The sequence below is a fragment of the Neolamprologus brichardi genome, chromosome 12 (assembly GCF_056152115.1).
Source record: "Neolamprologus brichardi isolate AB-2024 chromosome 12, ASM5615211v1, whole genome shotgun sequence".
NCBI classification, from domain to species: Eukaryota; Metazoa; Chordata; class Actinopteri; order Cichliformes; family Cichlidae; genus Neolamprologus; species Neolamprologus brichardi.
This window is the reverse complement of record NC_142115.1, coordinates 20718302-20739124: the sequence shown is the minus strand read 5'-3', so window position 1 is coordinate 20739124 and position 20823 is coordinate 20718302. Positions and strand designations below refer to the sequence as shown.

Sequence of the window (20823 nt, the reverse complement as noted above, 5' to 3'; positions counted from 1 at the left end):
GGCTGATCTCAGACTGACACTCAGTTAAGCCACGACCTAGTGTCATTGTTAAACAAACGCAACCACTTCTTCTCCCTCCAGAATTAGAAAGCCAAGAAGAACTTGGGAAGAAGCGAATCCGCCGCATCATCTCTACCGACTTCCCCCTTTATTTTGCCGTTGTGTCACGAGTGCAACAAGAAAGCGACCTGATTGGCCCGGAAGGAGGCTCCCTGACAAGTAAACTAGTGCCGATGGTCCAGGCCACGTTTCCTGAGACAGCAGTCACCAAACGAGTCCGTCTGGGGCTGCAGGTGAGATGGAACGAAGTGGAGAAGGAAGGAGAGGAGAGACAGAATCGTTAATGCCTGTGTTGCATGTTGGATTACTTTGATTGTGTAATGATGTATTCTTATGAGCATTTGTGCCAAGTTTCTTTGATTTACTTTTCTGTTTTTGTCTGTTTGTCCGTTTTTTCTTTTCTTTTTTTTTTTGGGAGGACCTTTTTGCCTTATATTTCACACATTGCATGCACTTGGCACCTTTGTATAACACTGGACCGATTTCAGTGATGTCTTTCTTGCTAAAGTATTCTTGTCACTGACCATATTCTCTGTACTTAGCATTTTACACACTAAATTAAGATATCTAAAAAATAAGACCATATAAGTTTATATCTATTTTTGAGTCTTTTACTATCTTTACTGTCTAAAGAAAACAAAATAAATAATTATTAGCTCAACTTTAGCACCACATTCTGTAAAGCAGTAATTTTGTTTAAGAGGACATATAAGACATAGGACTGCATGTCCCCAACACATCGAGGAGTCACATATCATGGCACTGGGCTGTTAACTGTAAGACACAAATACATTCAGTAATGTGATTTTACTTTTAAAAATGCAGTTAAACTGTACATTAATTCCCTAAAAACAACAATCCAGTCATCAGACATAAAACTATATTGATTTCATTTGAGTTTCTGCCTTCCTAATTCTTCGCCGTATGCATCTATTTGTTTCTCAGACGTGCATATTTGGGATTTCAAGGTTTCGTTTGCATGTGATTTTTATTTTGATTGCTTAAACAATACCGACAGTTTTGCCATTTGTTTTGCTGCATGTTCTTTTGTTCCAGTTCAAGATTCTGATTGCATTAATTCCTCATTCAAAATCTTCTTTCCATACATCGATCGGCAGCTTAAGCAGCTTGTGTGACTCCAAATCATGTAAATCAAAATGAAAAGTGGACCTTCTACTACTGTTTTGATGAAATTGTTTTTCTTTTAGGCACACAAGTGAATTCAATCTGAGCTCGATAGGTTTTGCAAACTAACAATGCTGATAGTGAATGTAACTGAATGTTAGTGAAATATAATGTTCAGTATTTTCTTACATGGCTATATTTTAGGAACATATCTGTTTAACTAAAATGCTGTTGTAGTAATTGCGTCATAAATGGCCTTGTGAAAAGCCACAGTGCCTTTTTACTTGATATCTCTCCTGTATTAATGATTGTAAAAGCTTCTTGTTAACATACTTTGTTACATTTTACAATAAAAAAATACTTATAAAGTCATGCAACCAGTTTGTGTTACTATTTGGTTTTCAGATGTATTGTTTCTGTGTTGAAATCTTTTGTTCACTGCGGCCTTATTTCTCTTTCTCTCTCTTTCTCATCATCTTTAATTTTCCCCACTTGGTTGTCCTTTCTGTTATCCACTTCTGTTGTCTCATCATCCACCTACAATCAACTCATTACACTTGGCATCCTGATCTTTTTAAAAATCCTTCTTCATATTTATTTATTATCATTTAATCCCTTTCATCAAACCCGTGCCCCTGTTGCGTACTCCCTTTTGCCATCATCGACTCCCAACCTCAGGCTCAGCCAGTTCCAGATGAGCTGGTTGCAAAGCTTCTCGGTAACCAAGCAAACTTTAGCCCCGTAGTCACGGTGGAGCCTCGGAGGCGCAAGTTTCACCGACCAATCGGCCTACGTATACCCCTGCCTCCATCTTGGAGGGAGAGCCCTCGAGACTCTGGGGAGGGTGATACTACCAGTCTGCGTCTTCTCTGCTCTGTCATAGGTACTGCATGCCACAGCTGTCACGTGGGTGTTTGTGTCAAGGCTTGGTTAAAATACTTGGTTTAAAATGCTGCCATCACTAGACTTACTCTTTATGACTGCTGATCACTCAGTGTGCTCTCTCATTCTCTGTGACTCCCAGGTGGTACAGCCCCAGCTCAATGGGAGGACATTACTGGCACTACTAAGCTTATCTATGCTAATGAATGTGCCAGTTTCACAACCAATGTTTCTGCACGGTAAGTTCAGATAGCAGCATGCGCAGTGAAATTATATTTGTCATCATAACACAGAAAAAAGAAAGATTATTCAAATTCTTTGCCATCTACAACCACTGCAGTAAGCAGCTTGGCTGTGATTATAAAGAGACAAAGAACAGATGCATGTGACTGAACGTGATCGTTTTCTCCCAGATTCTGGCTCGCAGACTGTCCTCGGACAGCCGAGGCTGTGTCCTTTGCCAACCTGCTGTACAGGGAGCTGTCGGCCGTACCTTACATGGCCAAGTTTGTGGTGTTTGCAAAAATGAATGAGCTACGCGAGGGCCGTTTGCGCTGCTACTGCATGACTGATGACAAGATGGATAAAACTCTGGAGCAGCATGAGAACTTCACAGAGGTGGCTCGCAGCAGGGACATAGAGGTCAGTTCAGAGACCTTACACAGGACAATCGAGTTCTTGGGCCATGTTGTGCTTATTGGATTACTTCTTTGTACATGTGTTAATGCCTCTGTGATTACAGGTTATGGAAGGAATGCCACTTCACTTGGAGTGTTCAGGGAATCTTGTTCCGGTGAGGAAGGCCACCCAACAGCCTCGCTGCTTTAGCTTCCAGGCCTTCAGAGATAATCGACTTCCTGTCTCTGTTAAGGTGTTGCCTTTTGACTTGTCTTCAGTTTTATTTTCTTTGTTACTCCATTAGATCTTTCTCTACTCATGCATCTGTCATAATTTTTTTTTAACCTTTAACCTCTGCGTCTAAGGTGAGGGACAGCAGTAAAGAGCCCACTGGATTTTTGTCTTTCCTTCGCAAATCCACCAAGTATGAAGACAGCCAGCATGTGCTCTGCAACCTCAACATCGCTATGCCTCCATGTATCAAGGTAAAGCTTTAAAAGACACCTTCAATGTATTTGTTCACATTTTTCCCGAGATTTCCGACTGCATTGATGTTTTCTTTCAGATTGTTGGGAGTGAAGACCGAAGGCGAACTCTCACCCCGCTGGCTTTAAGAGAAAGATACAGTGCTCTAAATGAGCCTGCAATGGGTACGAGTCTCACTTCTTTATGTAACTAGATCTGTCTACCTTCTAGGGAATAATGTATAATACATGATGATGGCTTCATTATGTCTTATCATAGCACTTAATTTCCAGCCAGCCTAGAATCATTAAGCATCTCAGCTTTATATTTATGTTTTCTGCAGCATCAATGAGTGCTATGGAAAGGACAGAGCTGAAGATGGCTGTAATTGCAGAACAGTTGGGACTGAGCTGGGCTGGTGAGTGGATCTGTTTTATGTGCGGTAAACCATCCGTGTTTATCTTATGTCTGACAAGTTTGCTAGCATGCTGCTGATTAAACAAAGTTAACACATGGTGCCCAGCCAATGAAACTAATTATTTTCTCTGCCAAGAGCCGTGGCTATTTTACAGAGACTGTTCCTTCTCTTCTGTGTACGCCTCATTGGCGTGACTCATACGCCAAATTATATAAATATTTCTCCTGCTTTCTTGATCTTCCTTCTGTCATTTTCTAAACAGAGTTGGCACGTGAGCTTCAGCTGAGTGTGGATGACATTAACAAGATTCGTGTGGAGAATCCAAACTCGCTGCTGGAGCAGAGCTCCGCACTGCTCAACCTGTGGGCCACTCGCGAGGGCAAGAGGGCAAAGAGTCAGTAAATCTGAATTTGCTGTAGACATTTGCCATTTCACTTCACTCAAAGCTACACTTTTATGATTTCTAGAAACCCACCCCTCTTCTTCTTTTTTCCATGCATGCCTGTGACTCCTTTTTTTTCACTGCAGTGGAGAGTTTGTACACAGCTCTGAAGAGCATCGACCGCATGGACATCATCAACATGTTGGAGGGCCAGCCACCTCAGCCTGTGAGACAAGGATCCCGTGATCTCAACAGACGTCGACACAGCGAGAGAGACCATCTGTCCCCTGGTATGACCAATGGTAAGTGCCCTCCCCAGATCCCATGGCCTGGTCTCATTTCTGTCCCATTTCCTTGATCTCCAGCCACTTTTCCAATAAACATGCACCTCTTTCCCTAAACTCCCCAGAAGATGAAGTCAAGTTTGTTTCCCTCTAAATGACTCTGTTGTCCCAATGTCCTTCTTATTTAATCTCTGTGATGCTCTTGTGTTTTAAAGCTGCCTCAAACTTTTGCAGGATTTTACCTCAGCAACACACAGAGGGACTCAGGACACTCCTACTGTAAAAAGGGTAATATAGAAATGCAGTAAAGTACCTAGAAAACCTTAATTAAATGGTATACTTTAGGGGGTTAATGGTGTATTGGTTCAGTTATTCCATTCTCCTATCCTCAGAGTTTAATCTTTTTCTTGCTTGTTTGGTAGTTAAGATGTTCTGAGCTTAATTTCAATTTTAATTCACAAGAATTTTATGCATCATAAAAAAATTCTATAAAATGTGCTGTCATTTAGCATGACATATTCTCTATAAAAACACCTTGTCATACATGATGAGTCCATGTAGATCATAAGTAAAGCCTCGCACATTTGGCCTTCTTACCAACTGTCAGACCTCAGTCTTTTCCTCATGGTTTCCTTCACACGTGCATACCCTACATCTTATTGATTCCATTTTCACATCTGGCCTGCTGTGAGCTCCCCGTCTTCCTGGGCTGGCTCCTCCTCTCTGCCTCGAGTGCAGATGATGAGTTAGTCGGACAGGTGATAGGTCCTCTCGGTGAAAACTGGAGCAATAATCAGAGATGTAACAATGCATACGGATGTGACCATGATGGCTAAAGCGTGAAAAGGGAGACGCTCAGATCACAGCTGCAGTGAATCTGATAACTTTGTATCTGTCTCTTCTGTCTGTCTGTCTGTCTTTTTGGCTATTTGCCTCCCAAAGGTCGTTCCTGCTTTGACTTGGCGGATTTCAAAAACTGGATATTGTTTACTTGACTTATTTTACAGTGAAAGAAAAAAGAATCAAGAGGTTTATGATTTACCGATCTAGTTCAGTACATACTAAAGTCACATCAATAGAGGAGGCACCCAGCATGACTTTTCAGTGAATAAGAGTGAAACTAGCAAAAGCAAAAACTAGCAACAAAAAAAAGAAAAGAGTATTTAAAAATATTGTGGTGAAAAATAAAGAACAATGTGCACATAATTATTTTCAGTTGTTACTTTATTCACAGAAGTTAGATGAGAAGATAATGTCTCATTGTATGTTAGCTTAGCTTAGCATAAAGGGAGAAGAGACTGGAAGAAGCAGCTAGCAACCCTGGCTCTACTTTTAACCAGGTAACCTCAGTAAAACCACAGCGTAGACCTATAAACTTTAGACAAAGTTTTAGAAAAAAAAAAGCCACTAATGAACTGCTTTCACATCTGGACAGAAGCTAACTATACCTCGCTTTTTTCTCCACGTTTATGCTAAGCTGAGCTAACCAGCTGCTTTTTAACTGCAGAAATGTGTGGCATCAGTCTTCTCATCTGACACTTTGGACAGAAAGGGAAGGAAATTCATGGATATTGAAACATGTCAGTGATTATTTAAAATCAGGTCCGCTATAGACTCCCCACCACCACAAAAACAACCGCGATTTCTATTTTTTAAAGTACTGTGTTTGCAGAAAATATTCCTTCAAACTTGAAATAAAAAGCAAGCAAAGGTTTGTTCAAAAGCTACTCCAGGTTACTAAACAAAGCATACACTTGATCATAATAGAGTAACCCCTTTTCCTTTAGACCTCTGTCTGCCTGTGTCTGCATGGGACTTAGTTTGAGTCTTTAGAGGTAGAGTTGGTGCACCGAATGTGCTTTTGGGAGCCCTGTTTCATTCCCTGTGACTCTGTCCCTCTCTTTGTTTTTCTCTGGTCATCTGCAGCCTAGCCGCCCCACTCTTCCTCCTTCTCACTTCCTCTCCGAACTCTGACCTCATGTTGACCTCTGACCCACATCTTAAGCTTTTATTTTTTGCGACAAATGCATTTTTCTTCTTTTTCTTTTTTTTTTCCTGACTCTTGAAAACCCCACCTTTCTTAAGTGTCCACTCTGTGACAGATACCCCTCACACAGACTGTGTACTCAGCACCCACTGGGAGGGGGGAGGTGACCCTCACTCTCTCTCACTGTTTCTGTCTGTGTTCATCACCCTGTTTTATATTCCTCTTCCTCTCTTGCTGCTCTTCTCTGTTTCCCACTCCTTCCTTTCCCTCCTTTCCCATCCCTTTTTTTCCCTGCTCTCTTGCATGTCGGCATGTGAACAAGACTTTGCTCATTGCTCATCTCCCTCGTGTTTGCATGGAGACACCGGGATGAAGGCCCGCTCTGAGACTGGACTGTTGGAGATAAAGCTTCAAATGCTGCATCAGTGCCTAACGTTGCCTGACAAACAGACATGTGTCTTTGCATGGCATGTATACTGAGAATGACTACAGTCTGTCTCTGTTACTCCTCAATGATCTGTCTTAAAAGGGGATACAGAAAGGCCACAGACCTTTTTTTGTGAACTGTGTCTGCTGTTCATGTATGAATGCTGTGATCGTTTTGTGTGTCGCTAATTCTACGTAAACCGTGTCCATCTTATGTTGTGCAACTGTCTATCTTTGATGTCTCTGTGAGTTTTGAGATGTTCAGTTTGAATTTGTTCTCCAACTGTTTCTAAATGTGCTCATTGATTACTGTGAAGTCTATATGTCTCTATGTGTGTATGTGTGCGTGTATCGGTGTGAGCATCTCTACGTATTTTTTAAATGTTTCGTGGCTTCCACATACATATATGTGCCCGTTTACTGGGCAAAAATTGTATCGTTTATTTATATATATATTTATGTTTCTGTACATACATCTGTCAGACACATTTTCCATATTTCACCCTTTTTATTATTTCAAATTTTTTCTCCAGATCTCTTTCTTTTCTCATTATTTACAAATCTACTGCCACAAAGCGAGAGGGATGACAAACTCAATTGGTTACAAATTCACATTCTTATTTTTGGTCTTACCACAAAACACAAACACAAAATATCCTAAAAGGAAGATAGATAGATAGATAGATAGATAGATAGATAGATAGATAGGTGCAAGAGAAATATGTTCAACATGTTTATTTGGTTGATTTGGTTTTGAATTCTTTGTCATTAGATCTTAATTCTAATAATCATATATTCAGGCATCAGGCAATCATATGCATTTGAAGACTAAAAGTAAATATAATTGAAGCCTCTAAAATTTAACCCTCTTAAACAGATGCCCTGGTATCTTGTGGGACCTAAATAAACACCAACTGATTGTTTGAATCTCGCACAGTAGCACTGAAGTACTATAAATTTAATTGCAAGTGAAAATCAAACGCCTGCAGTGTATAGATGTTCTGTATCTGGTTTAGACTAAATCTTCATAAGTCAAAGAACTACATCACAAACTAGAAGTCAGAGTTTATCATCAACTGTACGTAACTGAAAGCAGTTGGGATGTGAAAAAGAAAGTAGGACAAGGGTCTTTTCGATGGCTTGGTGTCTCAAATATCGCCTGCACTCTCAGCAGTACTCTACTGCTGGCCATGAATCAAGTTACAGCAGCCTGCACTCTACAGCTTTCTTACCACTGTACAATACATACGCATGGTCTCTTTCTCTCTCGCTCTCTCTGAGTCAAACATTAAGGAGAATCATTTCCTCTGCTTCCTGTAATCTATGTACTGCATATGGATAGTATGTCCTTTAGTGGTCAGTCATGTGGATACTCATGTTTTGCTTTACCTGCATTACCATTTTTTTCAATTTGTTCACATATTTATGTTGTAAAGGTTTATCACTCTTTACAAATTTAGTATAATCAGGTTAGAAAATATAAATGTTAATATTTGCAAAATAGCCTTGTAGGTGTAGTCTTCATCTAGATTTTCTTTCATTTTTAGCATGTTACATGAAGTTACTACTGCAATATTTTTTTAATGCTTTCTGGGACATTGTACTCAGTTGTGCCAGGTCTGGTTTCATAAGAAAGGAAGAAAAAAAAAAACATATTTTATCGAAGGTTGTTCAGAAGATGGCTGTAGGAGTGACCTGAGTCCGCAGCTCATTACTAACACAAAGTTTTACTAAATTATATATTTGCATTTGAAATTTGTTTGAGGCAGCAACATTGTGGCTTTCCTAGCAGAAGAAAATTGAAGTCTGTTGTAATTTGTTTGCATAAATTTGAATACTACTATGTTTTATCTTTACATAGTTGTGTTATATTGAATGCATTGTAAAACAGTGAGTCAGTGAGAGAGCAGCTGTGTGAAGAGTGCGTGCGTGTATGCGAGAAAATGCGATTGCCTGCGAGCATGCCATCCAGCCTGACACTGGTATTAACCTGCCTGTTTCTGAGTGGGTTTGAGTGCATGCATATACGAGTGTGAGCGTATGTGAGTGCTGGTGTGGGTGTGAGACAGAGTGGGTGTGTGTGTGTCCCTGCTGGACAGGTGTCAATAATCCCTCTCCGTCTCCCTGCAGGTGGCAGCCAGCAGAGCAGCATCAGCCACTGCCGGCCTCGAACCCCAGTCTCAGCCTACTGGTTCAGCTGGCTGTGTCTGCTGCTGCTACCGCTGCTGCTCTGCTGCTGTCAGCGCTGGCTGATTGAGCTTGACAGCCTCTCTTCTAAAAGCTGCCCTTGCTCTCATGACCTTAGCTCCTTGCACCTTTATTCTAGCTCTTATTGTCTTGGCCCTCCCCTCCCTCCATCCCCACTCCTTTCCCATTTGTCCCTTCAGCCTCCTCTACTCCTCCCCTAAATGCCCAGCTACTGGCCAGGGGAACTTACCCCCCCTCCCAGGGTCCTGATGCTGTGGGGGGTGAGGTGGGGAGCGAGGCGGGGGGCCGGGTGTCAGTGTGCCTCTCTCTGTCTCGCTCCAGGTTATGGGCTCCCGCAGGAAGAGCTTCTCTCACCAGCTTCCATGCAGTACAGCCTGCCCTCCCCGCTGGGTGCTGAGTCTTACTGGCAGGAGGTCTCCAGCCTGGACTGTGCACCTATTGCCACCACAGAAGAAGACACCCTGATGGAGATGTCTGATGTACAGGTGTGGCCCTCAGGCAACAGCCCTTCCTTGGTGGCTGTGGAGGACTCCTCGCTGGAATGCAGCAATGCTGACGATTCGGAGGGTCTGCTGGGGCTGCCGTATGGAAGTCTAGGTCGGCCGGCCAGTCAGGCCAGCGCAGCCAGCGGAGGGGGTGGGGTGCTGAGTGGCTCCATTGAGCTGCCCGAAGACGATTCAGAGATGGGCGTTGACTCGCTCAGCACCACCACACCAGCTTCGCTCGGGGGTACCATCGCTGGGATCAATCTTAACGGGCTGAACAATGGTCAGGGGTCAGGGGCGAGTTCAGAGGCATCAGCCGTCACAAGCACGACTGGTGGTGATGGAACTGGAGGAGGAGGAGGAGGCGGGATGGGCTCAGAGGAAGGGCTTTCTCTTGTTGCAGGACAGCAAAGGGTGTATGCTCGGTTGAGTGAGTCAACTGGTCTGAGCAGTGCTACAGATCGGAATGGAGACAGGTGAGTCCGAGCTCTGTATGCCTCTCAGTTGGTGTGACCGTCATATAACCTGGGGCTATAAAACACTATCAGTAAATATTTATGATGTACCACCTCCTAAGGAATTCATTGATCTCCTTTCAGGTCAGGCAATGGGGGAAACGGTGGTGGTGGAGGATCTTTCCTTTCTTACCTGCAGGAGCAGACAGGCCCGGGATGGATCCCTGTCACTGACCCTACTCAGGCTTGGGTGGGCAATCAGTCTAAACCCAGGCAAACCATGGAAACCATGATGTCATCAGTGCGTAACTCTGTGGATGGAGACCCGTCCCGAATGTCCCAGGAGGCCTTGCTTCAGCCTGTGAGGGACATGGGGCACTCTGAGATCTTAAGGGGACACTTCAGAGGTACCCAACCATTTGAGAAGGGTTTGGGCTTTCCACACAGGGTACCAGAGCTGAGGGCCTGGGATGATGTCCGCCTGAAGGGCCAGGTGAGCACATTAAACCACCCGTGCAAATTTAAAGTGGTCACAGTGAGTAGGATTACTCCTTTTACCATGTCTGGCAAACATTTTAGTCTGAACCAAAGTAATGAACTGACCAGCAAACCGCATTTATATTTAAACTGCATTTAGCAAATTCTTGTGGTGTAAACAAAAAAGGCGAACTGCTCCAGCAGAGGTAAACCTGGGAGAAACAGTGTGATACAGTGTTATACACACAAGCGGTTGCTTTCATACTTCCTCTTCTAGGAGTCACCATTTAAAACCTCACTAATCAGAATTATGTTATGTCAATCCTGGAATCATACAGCAAACATAAACACACAGCCAAGAACACACACAGTGGTCTTAAGCCCAATTTGGGCACAAACAGCGTGTCCAGCCAAATATAGAAAGCGCTCTCACTCGGCAACCCGCGTTACACGATCCCAACCCCAGTCATTCCCACATGTTAACTTTCTGGCACAACACAGACACATCACACTGTATGGGACAATCTCAGCTGTGAGACTGTGAGAGAACAGAAATAGAGCCTTTCAGAGCCTTTGTGGGCTTCATGCCTCTTGTGGGTCATAATGATACCCAAAAAGCACATTTAGCTTAATTTGGAGGCGGTGGCAGCTGCATAATAGATTCTATGATTGTTTTAGGAGAAATCTGTTGTATAAGCTGTAGCTAGAGCATGTGTGAGAAGTTTCTTAGTGTTCTTACCACAGCGCACAGAGCCGCTCTGCTGGAGGTATTTAAAGCTCACAGATCACATGGTCAAAAAGTGAGAGAGGTGGGAATAGAAGCCTCCCAAGATTGCTTTTGGTTGGATCTGGTGTCTTTGACTGGATAGTTGTGACTCGACGCTAGGAAGGAGAAAGAGACGTGGTGAGAAAAGGGCCCACGGCCCCAGCAAACGGAGGGCAGAAATGAAATGAAAACACCAGTTTGGCTGAACCAGTGACAAAAGAAGGCTGCAGCTGTTACCTTCTCCCTTAGCTAAGAGAAGTGTGAGAAGCAGGAGTCACCACCAGCTACGGGACTGAGGCTGCAGTCGTGCGTTGCTCTGTGCCAACCGTGTTGATTTACTGGGGATCAAAGTGGAGCAATGTGGGCCCTGGTTACCGAACTCCTCTTTAGCTTCGTGCTGCTGGCGTTCCTGGTGATCAGCTGTCAGAACGTCCTCCACATAGCCAGTGGCTCGGTGCGGTCGGTGCTCACCTACATACACACTCAGCTGGACCACGAGCTTGGTGAAATTGAGGGAGTACCCGACGAAGAGGAGAACGTCACCACCAGAATCGTCCGCCGTAGAGTCATTCTTAAGGTACAACAAAACGGAGATCCACGAATTTGAAGAAAGGATCTTAGTGGCAGAAGAGAGAAAAAAAGAAATGAAAGAGCAGGGGGGAATCACTGCTGGCGAACTCTTGGATGATGCAGTGTATTTAAGAAAAGTTGAAAGTGATACAGGATAGGTTTGTGGTGAGTTATTTGACTGGTTTTACTGAGAGGAGTGGGAAGGTGCAGCATTATGGACACAAGTAATTGTGGCATACAATGATGGGATTTCATCAATGTTTGTTTGTTTCTATGACAATATCAAATGACTGAGAATGCAACGAAATATATCTTCTGCTTTTATAGATATACTGTAAATAGATTGTCTTCAGCTTAACAAGTTTGGACTCCAGTTCTATAAAAAGTTCTCATTGGCTCTTTGCCATTTCCTTCTTATTGTATCTCAAACTCTATAAAACAGCACATTTTTTATTTATTCAGTTAAGTACACTGAAAATCACACTGAGATTTGATGGATTATGATATAATTGAAATTATGTACAAAGCATATAATAGATAAATTTCTCTTAATATCCAGAAAGCTTTTAAAATGAGGGATAATAAATACAAATGAAAAGGACATTATGTTTCTGAAAAATCCAAGGCCGGAGCCAGTATGAAATTTCATTGTGTATCTGTTACACAGATTAAACTTAAAATGTACAGCATACTGAAACTGCTTAAAAGTTGTATAGAAATAACATAATTATTCTGTATGATGCTCTAGATACAAATAGTTCATATATAGCTGGATTTGACATGAATAGTTGGTTGTTTCTTCTTTTTTGGTGACTTTGTATTTAAATCCGAGGTTAAAGATGTAGTTGATTTACTTTTCCTTACACATTGATTGTTTTATTATGAGTAGGTGTTACATAAGCTGTAGCTTTGGACTTGCATCCTTTAGGTTTGTCACTTCTTTTTTTTATTATCATTTAGTTTCATGTGTGATATAAATTGAGATAAAGATCAATTTTGGGTTTTTTTTTTACAGGCCTCCACATGCTCGACCTTCACTCGTTCTTAGACCGAGCGTCCGGCTTCAGGAATTTCTTTGAACTTATAAATAGCTCTAAAGACATGCTGCTATTATAGGGGGCTATAATACTGCTGTGTAGTAATGAACCTCATCAATTGTAACTATAAGTGATAAGATCCCCACTGTTAGATTTACTTTCTCTCTCACAAGCAACCTCACCCGCTCCTCACCTATCTGCCATTAGTCTGATTCTCCATGCAAACAGCGCTGCAGCGACGGCTGTTTTAACTGTCTTTATTGCCACAGTTCAAAACGTTTATGGTTACAAAAACGCTTTTCTCTGTCCTCAGGGTGATGAGGTTGAAGATCTTCCTGGGGAGCAAGTGAGCGAGGAACATTTCACGGATGAACATGGAAACATTGTCACAAAAAAGGTCAGCCATTTAAATTGCGTCCTTGAACACGAATGTCTCTGTTTTCACTTTTTTGTTATGTTTTATCATCACAACTCTTTCACGGATCTTTTTACGGAACGATTATTTAACTAATAATCATGACAAAGTTGTTCATCGCACATGACACTGCAAAATCCACACTTTGTTTTCCCCCAGCATATTTCACCGATCCAGTCTTTTTCACTGCCTTTTCCACACTCTCTGCTCTCGCCCATCACTCTCTCCCACCCTTCTGTGTGCGACTGTGTGCGCGTGTGTCTGCGATAGATCGTGCGCAAGGTGGTGCGCAGAGGGAAGGGATCAGGTGAGGAGGGGTTTCAGGAGGTGAGCGTGGAAGGTTCGCTGCAGGACGCCAACGAGCTGGACGCTGATGCTGAGCAGTTCATGAGCTACGCCGTCTTGGGTCGGGACAGCAGCAAGGTGGGCTTCTGATCTGCAGACGAAGCTCTCTGTCTCGCCTGAAGCTTCCGTGATGACCTCGGGTGTGCGGCCAGCCTGCAAAGCCTAAATGCTCTGATTTAGATCAGATGATACATACAATGACACCCTGTTTCATTTAAATCCATGTAGTATCTGGGGTCTGTGCTGCAGTAAGTTTTAAAGTTTAATCTCACTGTGGATTCCCAGGCATTCCCCAATGGTCCTTGTGCAACTTAACCTGCATAAGCACAAGTTTGTTTGTGATCTTTAAAAATAAAGGTTAGGCATTTTCCACTATGTGTCAGGACTACATTGCAACAGACGACAGAGGGACGTGTATTTGATTAATTGCCTGATTGCTGACTTCCCATAACATTAATCTCCACCCATATACTTCGCTCTCATGCTCATTATCTGCATGTAAGAGAACAACTGGATCCACTCTGCTCAGGTGCTCTGATTTTTTAAGAGGCTCACAGTAGATCAGTTCATGAGCGTTTCACTGTTTTGGTCATCACTAAACCACAAATGCAGTTCATTGGGGGGGGGGGGGGGGGGGGGGGGGGGGGGGGGGGAGTTCTTGCACATTAATGAGTGAATGAACTTATAGTGGTTCCTTGCAGTGTTTTTTTCTCCCTGTCAGTTATCTCACTGAGTAACTGGTTCATAGTCCTTTAACTGTGAAAGTGTGCCTTAATCACTCAAAAACGAAGTTGAGGTCAAATATTAATTGCATTGAATAAGCTGAGGTTCAATACACCAGACGCAGTAATTATCAGGGTTGTTGTGATTGTGTGAAATTTCCTGAAACTGCTGTGTTATGTGGCCTAGCCCATCCATTTGAAGCTTAAGAACACTTTTCAAAAAGTTCTTTGCAAATTTTATCTGACATTACTCTGAACCACCACCTGGCTTTCCATCTGCCACCCACCACTTCTGTCCTTGCTTGACTGTTTGTACATTATTTCTTCCTTTTTTCCCTCTTTTTATTTCCTCTTTTGTCCCTCACATTTCTGTTTCACTTCCTGTCTTGTGCTCCCTGTTTGTATGCCCTCGTTTTTTTCGTGTGACACTGTCTGCCTCCTCTGTGGGTTTGTTTCTCTCTCTCTCTGCCACTGTCCCTTTCTCCTTTGTTTTACCCTCCCTTACTAATATTACCTCAACCTCTTGTTCTGCTCCTGTCATCCAACGTATTCTAAATCCTCGCACCTCTTCTGCGGTCAACCCCCTCCCCCACCCTCTGATGTAGCCCGATTCTGTGGATGTGAAGAAAGGTGCTCAGATAGTGAAATGTGCCAGTCTGCGGAGAGTTAAGCAGTGAGGCAGACTGAGTGCTGCGTCCCCGCAGGTAGGGGACTGACCCACAGTGCTTCCTCTGACCTGTGAACAACACCATTTAATCCAGTCTGTCTGGATTAAATGCATCTGAATGTACATTTAATTCAATAATTACTAATGTTATGACATATGGTGTGACGCTGGCGCAGCTAAATGACACCTAAATCTTTAATAGTTCAAATATAAATGACACACATGAACACATATAAAAAGGAAAAAGATACAGATGTAGGTTTTGTGTGTGTGTGCATTAGAAAAAAAGTGCTGTCAGGAAAACTCTAAATGCTTGAAAAATGATTTGGTAGCTCTTGCAAATGTCTGCTGTGTCTAATACAAACTGCAATCGATTTAGATTTGGAGTTTTAGTTAGTACAAATCCAGGTGATGTACACTCACCGGATACTTTGGTAGGTACACCTTGCTAACACTGGCTGGGCCCCCTTTTGCCTTCTGAACTGCCTTAATTCTTTGGGGCACAGATTCAACAAGATCCTGGAAACATTTCTCAGAGATTTTGGTCCATATTGACATGACAGCATCTCACAGTTGCTGCAGATTTGTTAATTGCTCAGCCATGATGTGAATCTCCTGCTCCACTGAGCTTTGTTATTATCAGCCTTTAGAAGATGGATACCTTGTGATCATAAAGGGATGGAAATGGTCAGAAACAATACTGTGGTAGGATGTGGCATTTAATTCATGCATTTGATACCATGAGGCCCAATGCGTGCCAAGAAAATGTTCCCCATCATTACACCACCACCAGCAACTGTGATCCATTGATACAAGGCAAGATGGATCTATGTTTTCATGGAGTTTACACCAATTTTTTACCCTGCCATTCAAATCCTGCTGCAGAAATCAAGAAATTTTTCCAAACTTCTACTGTTAGACTCTAGAGAGCCAATGCGAATCAGTTTTCTGTTTTTAATTGACAGTAACTAAAAACTACAGCACCCAGTGGGGTCTTCTGCTGCTGTAGTCCACCCGCTTTGAGGTTTAACATGTTGTGTGTTCAGAGATGCTCTTCTGCGTATCTCGGTTGTAACGAGTGGTTATTTGAGACACTGTAGACAGCTGATGAACTTGAAACAGTCTGGCCATTCTCCTCTGACCTCTGGCATCAACAAAAGATTTTCACACAGAGAACCTAACATTTTTTCAAGCATACTTTGTAAACGTTACACATGTTTGTATGGGAAGATCAGCAGTTTCTGAAGAACTCAGTCCAGCAAAGTCACTTAAATCAACTTTCTTCCTCATTCTAATCCTCAGTTTGAAATTCATTAGGTTGTATCGACCTTGCCTACATGAATTCCTGCCATGTGATTGGTTCATTAGATATTTGTGCTAACAAGATTTCGAACAGGAGTATCTAATAAAGTGGCCGGTGAGTGTATGCACTATCTAGAAACAGTTAGTGTTTGGAATTAATCAATATATTAATGACTGATGATCCAATAATGCTTTTTAATGTCATCTTTTTTCTATTTGTTTTTTACCTCTTGAGTTTAGCTTAAATAAACCATAGGAATGACCTCCTGACAAACACTTTGCCATATTTACATCAGAGTATGAAGTAAAATGTATGAATAATTAAACATTTCCTGTCAAGTCTGTTCTTTCTATGATATATATATATATATATATATATATATATATATATATATATATATATATATATATATATATATATATATATATAAAATTGTCCATAAGCAAAAATTGAACACAAATATTATTTCATACGTTTGATGGAAAGAGATTGTTAGTGTGGCAGTACATCAACCACACTGTATACTGCTTTAGTTACTTTTGTCAGACATGTTGTGAAACACTGTAAAAAGGCTGGTGCAATGTGCACTCAGCGAAGAGAGATCGTAAAATGACAGCGCCCAAGGTCAAAGCTGTAAGGCATCTTGAGTGGAGAAATGGAGCCACTATAATGTGTGTGCGTGCGTACGTGCGTGTGTGTGTCTTGCCCTCACTAACGTAAATGCCATGACATTCCTGAGCTTGCTGATATTTCCAGTGACTCGCTGCTGAATGTTAAACCACTGCTGGCCCCCATTTGCGTGTAAATCTTTGGCAGAACTAACGTGTCGTTGAGTCTTTGAACGTTATGAGGATCAGCTGAAGGGAACTGAAAAACCTTCAGTCACTATAAAGCAGTACAGTAGCATAACCAGGATTCAAAGGCACTCACATTAGCACTGGCTTGTTGCTGTTTGCATGCCACCTGTGTTGCACGGTAGCAGGACGATCGAGAGGCTTGTAAATCACTGCAGTTCTCTCTCTCTCTCCTCAGAGTTCTCCGCAGGATTCAACCCCTTCACCAAAACCATCCTACATGAACACATGACCAGCAGCAGCTGACAGGAGGAAGACCACACATCAGAAGGCAAACAGATGGAAATGAAGAGAAACCAACTCAATGACAACCACGGTGGCTATGGCAACTATCAGCACGCACCAGAAGAAAAAGGATACAGATTTTCTTGTAGTTTTTATTACTTTTTTTTTTTAAGAAATGGTGGGAAAAAATATCTACTACTAGGCTAGAAGCATGATTTCGTATAAAACAAAAACCAGACAGACAAAAAAAATCAAAAACAACAAAAAAAAAGAAACTAGCAACCAAAACGTGCTTCCTGTTATCTGTATCAGCATGAGTGACTGCTGCCGCATGGCCTGTGTTTAACTACAAATACCGAGGGAATGCAGGGGCGGGTTAAAAGGGTGGGGCGGGATGGGGAGGAGACACCGCTTAATGGGACGGGCATGCAATGTAGGCTACCACCGGCCCATTTTCTAACCCAGTGGTGAAGAGTTTAACTTAAGAAAAAGAGACACTAAAATACTGAGAATTACGTCATCTCTAGGCAACTGTTACCCCCTCCTCCTCCTCAGTCAGCACCACAAACTAGTTTCAAACCTGGCCAAGTGGTCTCTAAGTCCAGTAAAGCTACAATTATCGCCCCAGGATATCAGTGTTGTGTACATAATATTGTATGCACTAAAATGCTCTACGTGACTGTGTGTTACGTGTGTTGTTTCTGTTACTAGATCCCTATGCGATGCAACTGATGCTGCTGTTTCAGGTACATGAGAAATTCCTCCCTGTTGTTTTTTTTTTCTTGTTTGGTTTCATTTGCTCAGAATCTATATATTATTATTCTATATCTTGAGATCTTTGTGGGTAAAAGAACATACCGTTGTGTCGCTCTGCCTGTTTTAAATCGTTGGATTTGCGTGTGTATGTGCGTGTGTGTGTGTCCGGATGTTTCGTTGTGATTTTCACGCGCTTTCATTGTTTGCGTTCCACATGTCCGACTGTAGAGGAAGATGTACTTTAAGTCATTTCCTGTACCGTGGGGATTTTTCAGCTTTGGGAGGCGGGTTTACAGCAGGAACCTGCCTCGCCAAACTTTGATCAAAGTGGCTTGCCTTGTGGAGAGGAAGGTAAAGAGATATATATGTACAAGTGAAAGATTATCACAAGAGATTAACCTGCTCTTTCATCCTACTCCTCTGCCTTTTTCTTGTCCCCACTGTGCTGTATCCTCGTGAGGTTTGTGTTAATGTCTGAGCTAAAATCCCGATACCTCTGCTTATCACCCGACCTCCATCTCTCATCCCCTAGCCTCTACAGTCAGCCTCTCAGAGTAGATGTAGCAGTCCCGTCCACCTTCCACTCGGATGCGGGATCCCACCTTCAGCTCGTACAGTAGCTGCGTCTGTTTGACCTCATCGCACAGTATATGACACCACCACACGAGGTGCGCTTACAGACCATCTCACAGCCACCAGAAGATGTCACTCGATGAGGGTAAAGTAGCTGAAACGGAATCATGTAGCACTAGTTTTACTGGATGAAGTGATGTGTGTTGCGTTTAGGGTCGAGGACGTGTTGAGCTTCGATGTTTGTCTCCTTGGCGGTTCTTCAGTGTGTAGCAAAGACAGTCACCAATCACTGTGATGAGAAACTGTAATACTGACCCGTAACTGTGAGCCTGACCCGTCCAGAAGCATGTCTCTTGTTCCGCTCCTTTCTTTAGTCTTCTTGTCACGATTTGCTGTCTTAACTGTACTCCAGAAGTAGAAGCAATAACTGCTTTAAATGGAAAAGATTATTCATGTGTGTGTGTATGTGTGTGTGTGTGTGTGTGTGTGTGTGAGCGAGAGAGTGACAGAGGAGGGAGGATTTTAGGATCACAGCTTGCGTTCTTCCTGAACTTTCAGCTTTACTCTACTTCTCACTTTACTCAGAAATGATGTCAGTACATTAGCGTCCTGCATTTTATCCTTTTGCCTCTCTAGAAAAGAAAACTTTAAGTATACTGGTGTGGCTCCATGCCAGCCATTGCATCTGCAAAGTGCCCGCTGTTTGTTTTTGTTACTCATCTGGGAATGTAGGTGTGTTCAGCCTGTTTTTAAACCTTAATAACATTCATATGCACCTTGAAAGAAATCCTGAGTGTGTTTTGCGTGTGTGCGAGTGTGTGGGCGCGCGCGTGGTGTGATTTAAATATCACATACTCAGTCCTGGATATTGGGACAAGTTAAAGTTGTGATAATATCACAGGAAGTAATATTGCAAATGGACAAAGACTATATGTGTAATTCTAAATCACATATTTTTAAAGGTTTATTTACCTCAATAAGTGTGCCATCTCACATTATATCAATAACCAATACATGCATTTCTTTCAAATGTTGCGTCAGACATCGAATGCTTTTATTATAGACAAATATGTAAGTCACAAAAATGTTGCAATAAGCACCCATAAATAAGTGTTTAGTATGGCTTCTCACAGCCATGAGATGATGAATGTAAAGTCTTGGTATACTGTGAGTCTTGTTATGACGTAGTCATCCGTGTTGGCTCTATACTTCAGTAGATAATAGGGTATTCACTGTTTCAGCTCAATGTCTGCTGTTGATTATCATAAATATGACTTCATTCGCATTTCATCACAAACATGCACAGATGGTGGTAGATTTTAAAGAGCGAAGCCTCGATTTTTTTTTTTGGACATGTTAACAACTATCCCTTCATGAGGTATTACTGTTATTTTATTAGCTTAATAAAGGTCAGATGTCAAAAAAAAAGTTGTGCCCCCTTATATCAATCACAGCATATGATTTGCTCTTTAAGGGCTCATATGTTTAGGTTGTTTTCTGCTGATGTCAGGCTCAGAGCCAGACGGGAACTGGTTAAAGAAAATAGACGGAGTTATGGGGGAGGCTTGGTGGCTTCGAAGGCTAGTCTTCAAGATGACATGCATTTTCCCTCAACACAGCCCACCCCCTGACATTTTTATGCCCTTTTACCAAATATGAGACTGAGCCAATCTTAAGACTTCCACGTGGTGACCGTTTGGACGTGGTCAGACGGGAGTCCGACTAAGTGAGAGCGAGAGAGAGTCGAGGTTACATCAGAAAAAAAGCACTGCACTGAGGGACTACTGAGATGATGCCATGCACCAAGTTCATGCAAAAATATTAACTGTTGCAAAAACTAGAGAACACATGTATATTCCTTTAGAATGGATTGAAGACATTATTAATGCAATAGCATATTACTCAATACTAAGGAATGCAACTGCGCACATGCACAGAAAATGTTTTTAACATAAAAGGCTATATATATATGAAATATATGAAAATATATATATAAATATATATATTTATTTAGAATGCTATGCACCCTTACTTGTCAACTGGGATTCTAGTTATGTTATGGATGTACTTTTAGCATCATACAGCTGTAGCTACCAAGAGACTGTTGAGTTCTGGGTAATGCCTGCAAAATGGGGATAAATAGGGTTCTTGTGGGTATTTTAACTTGTTTTGTCTGCTTTTTTATTGTTATGGAGAGTCAATCATGGATTTAAAATATGTAAAAGCCTTTTAATCCAATCAAATCCGAAGACATCTACTGACAATTTACTCTGTACACCAGCTCAACATTTACAAAATTAATAAAGAAATGAAATGTC

At 42.1% G+C, this 20823-nt stretch overlaps 1 protein-coding gene across 12 annotated transcripts in view; it reads left to right on the top strand.

Moving 5' to 3' along the window:
• The window catches only part of ank1a (ankyrin 1, erythrocytic a), an 89641-nt gene extending 68818 nt beyond the window's left edge, over window positions 1-20823 (top strand). For 7 of the 12 annotated variants that reach the window (XM_087849141.1, XM_035904985.2, XM_087849138.1 and 4 more), the window contains 16 exons: window positions 82-293; window positions 1864-2068; window positions 2210-2306; window positions 2481-2709; window positions 2810-2938; window positions 3051-3170; window positions 3251-3335; window positions 3494-3568; window positions 3831-3962; window positions 4097-4252; window positions 9177-9816; window positions 9940-10288; window positions 12959-13042; window positions 13331-13483; window positions 14733-14831; window positions 17130-20823. In XM_087849141.1, coding sequence (XP_087705267.1) covers window positions 82-293; window positions 1864-2068; window positions 2210-2306; window positions 2481-2709; window positions 2810-2938; window positions 3051-3170; window positions 3251-3335; window positions 3494-3568; window positions 3831-3962; window positions 4097-4252; window positions 9177-9816; window positions 9940-10288; window positions 12959-13042; window positions 13331-13483; window positions 14733-14804 — 2738 coding nt within the window. In that variant the 3' untranslated portion in view covers window positions 14805-14831; window positions 17130-20823. Of the gene's footprint in view, window positions 1-81; window positions 294-1863; window positions 2069-2209; window positions 2307-2480; window positions 2710-2809; window positions 2939-3050; window positions 3171-3250; window positions 3336-3493; window positions 3569-3830; window positions 3963-4096; window positions 4253-9176; window positions 9817-9939; window positions 10289-11102; window positions 11616-12958; window positions 13043-13330; window positions 13484-14732; window positions 14832-17129 lie in introns of those variants that run through there. The other 5 variants (XM_087849136.1, XM_087849139.1, XM_087849137.1 and 2 more) reach the window with 5 other exon arrangements.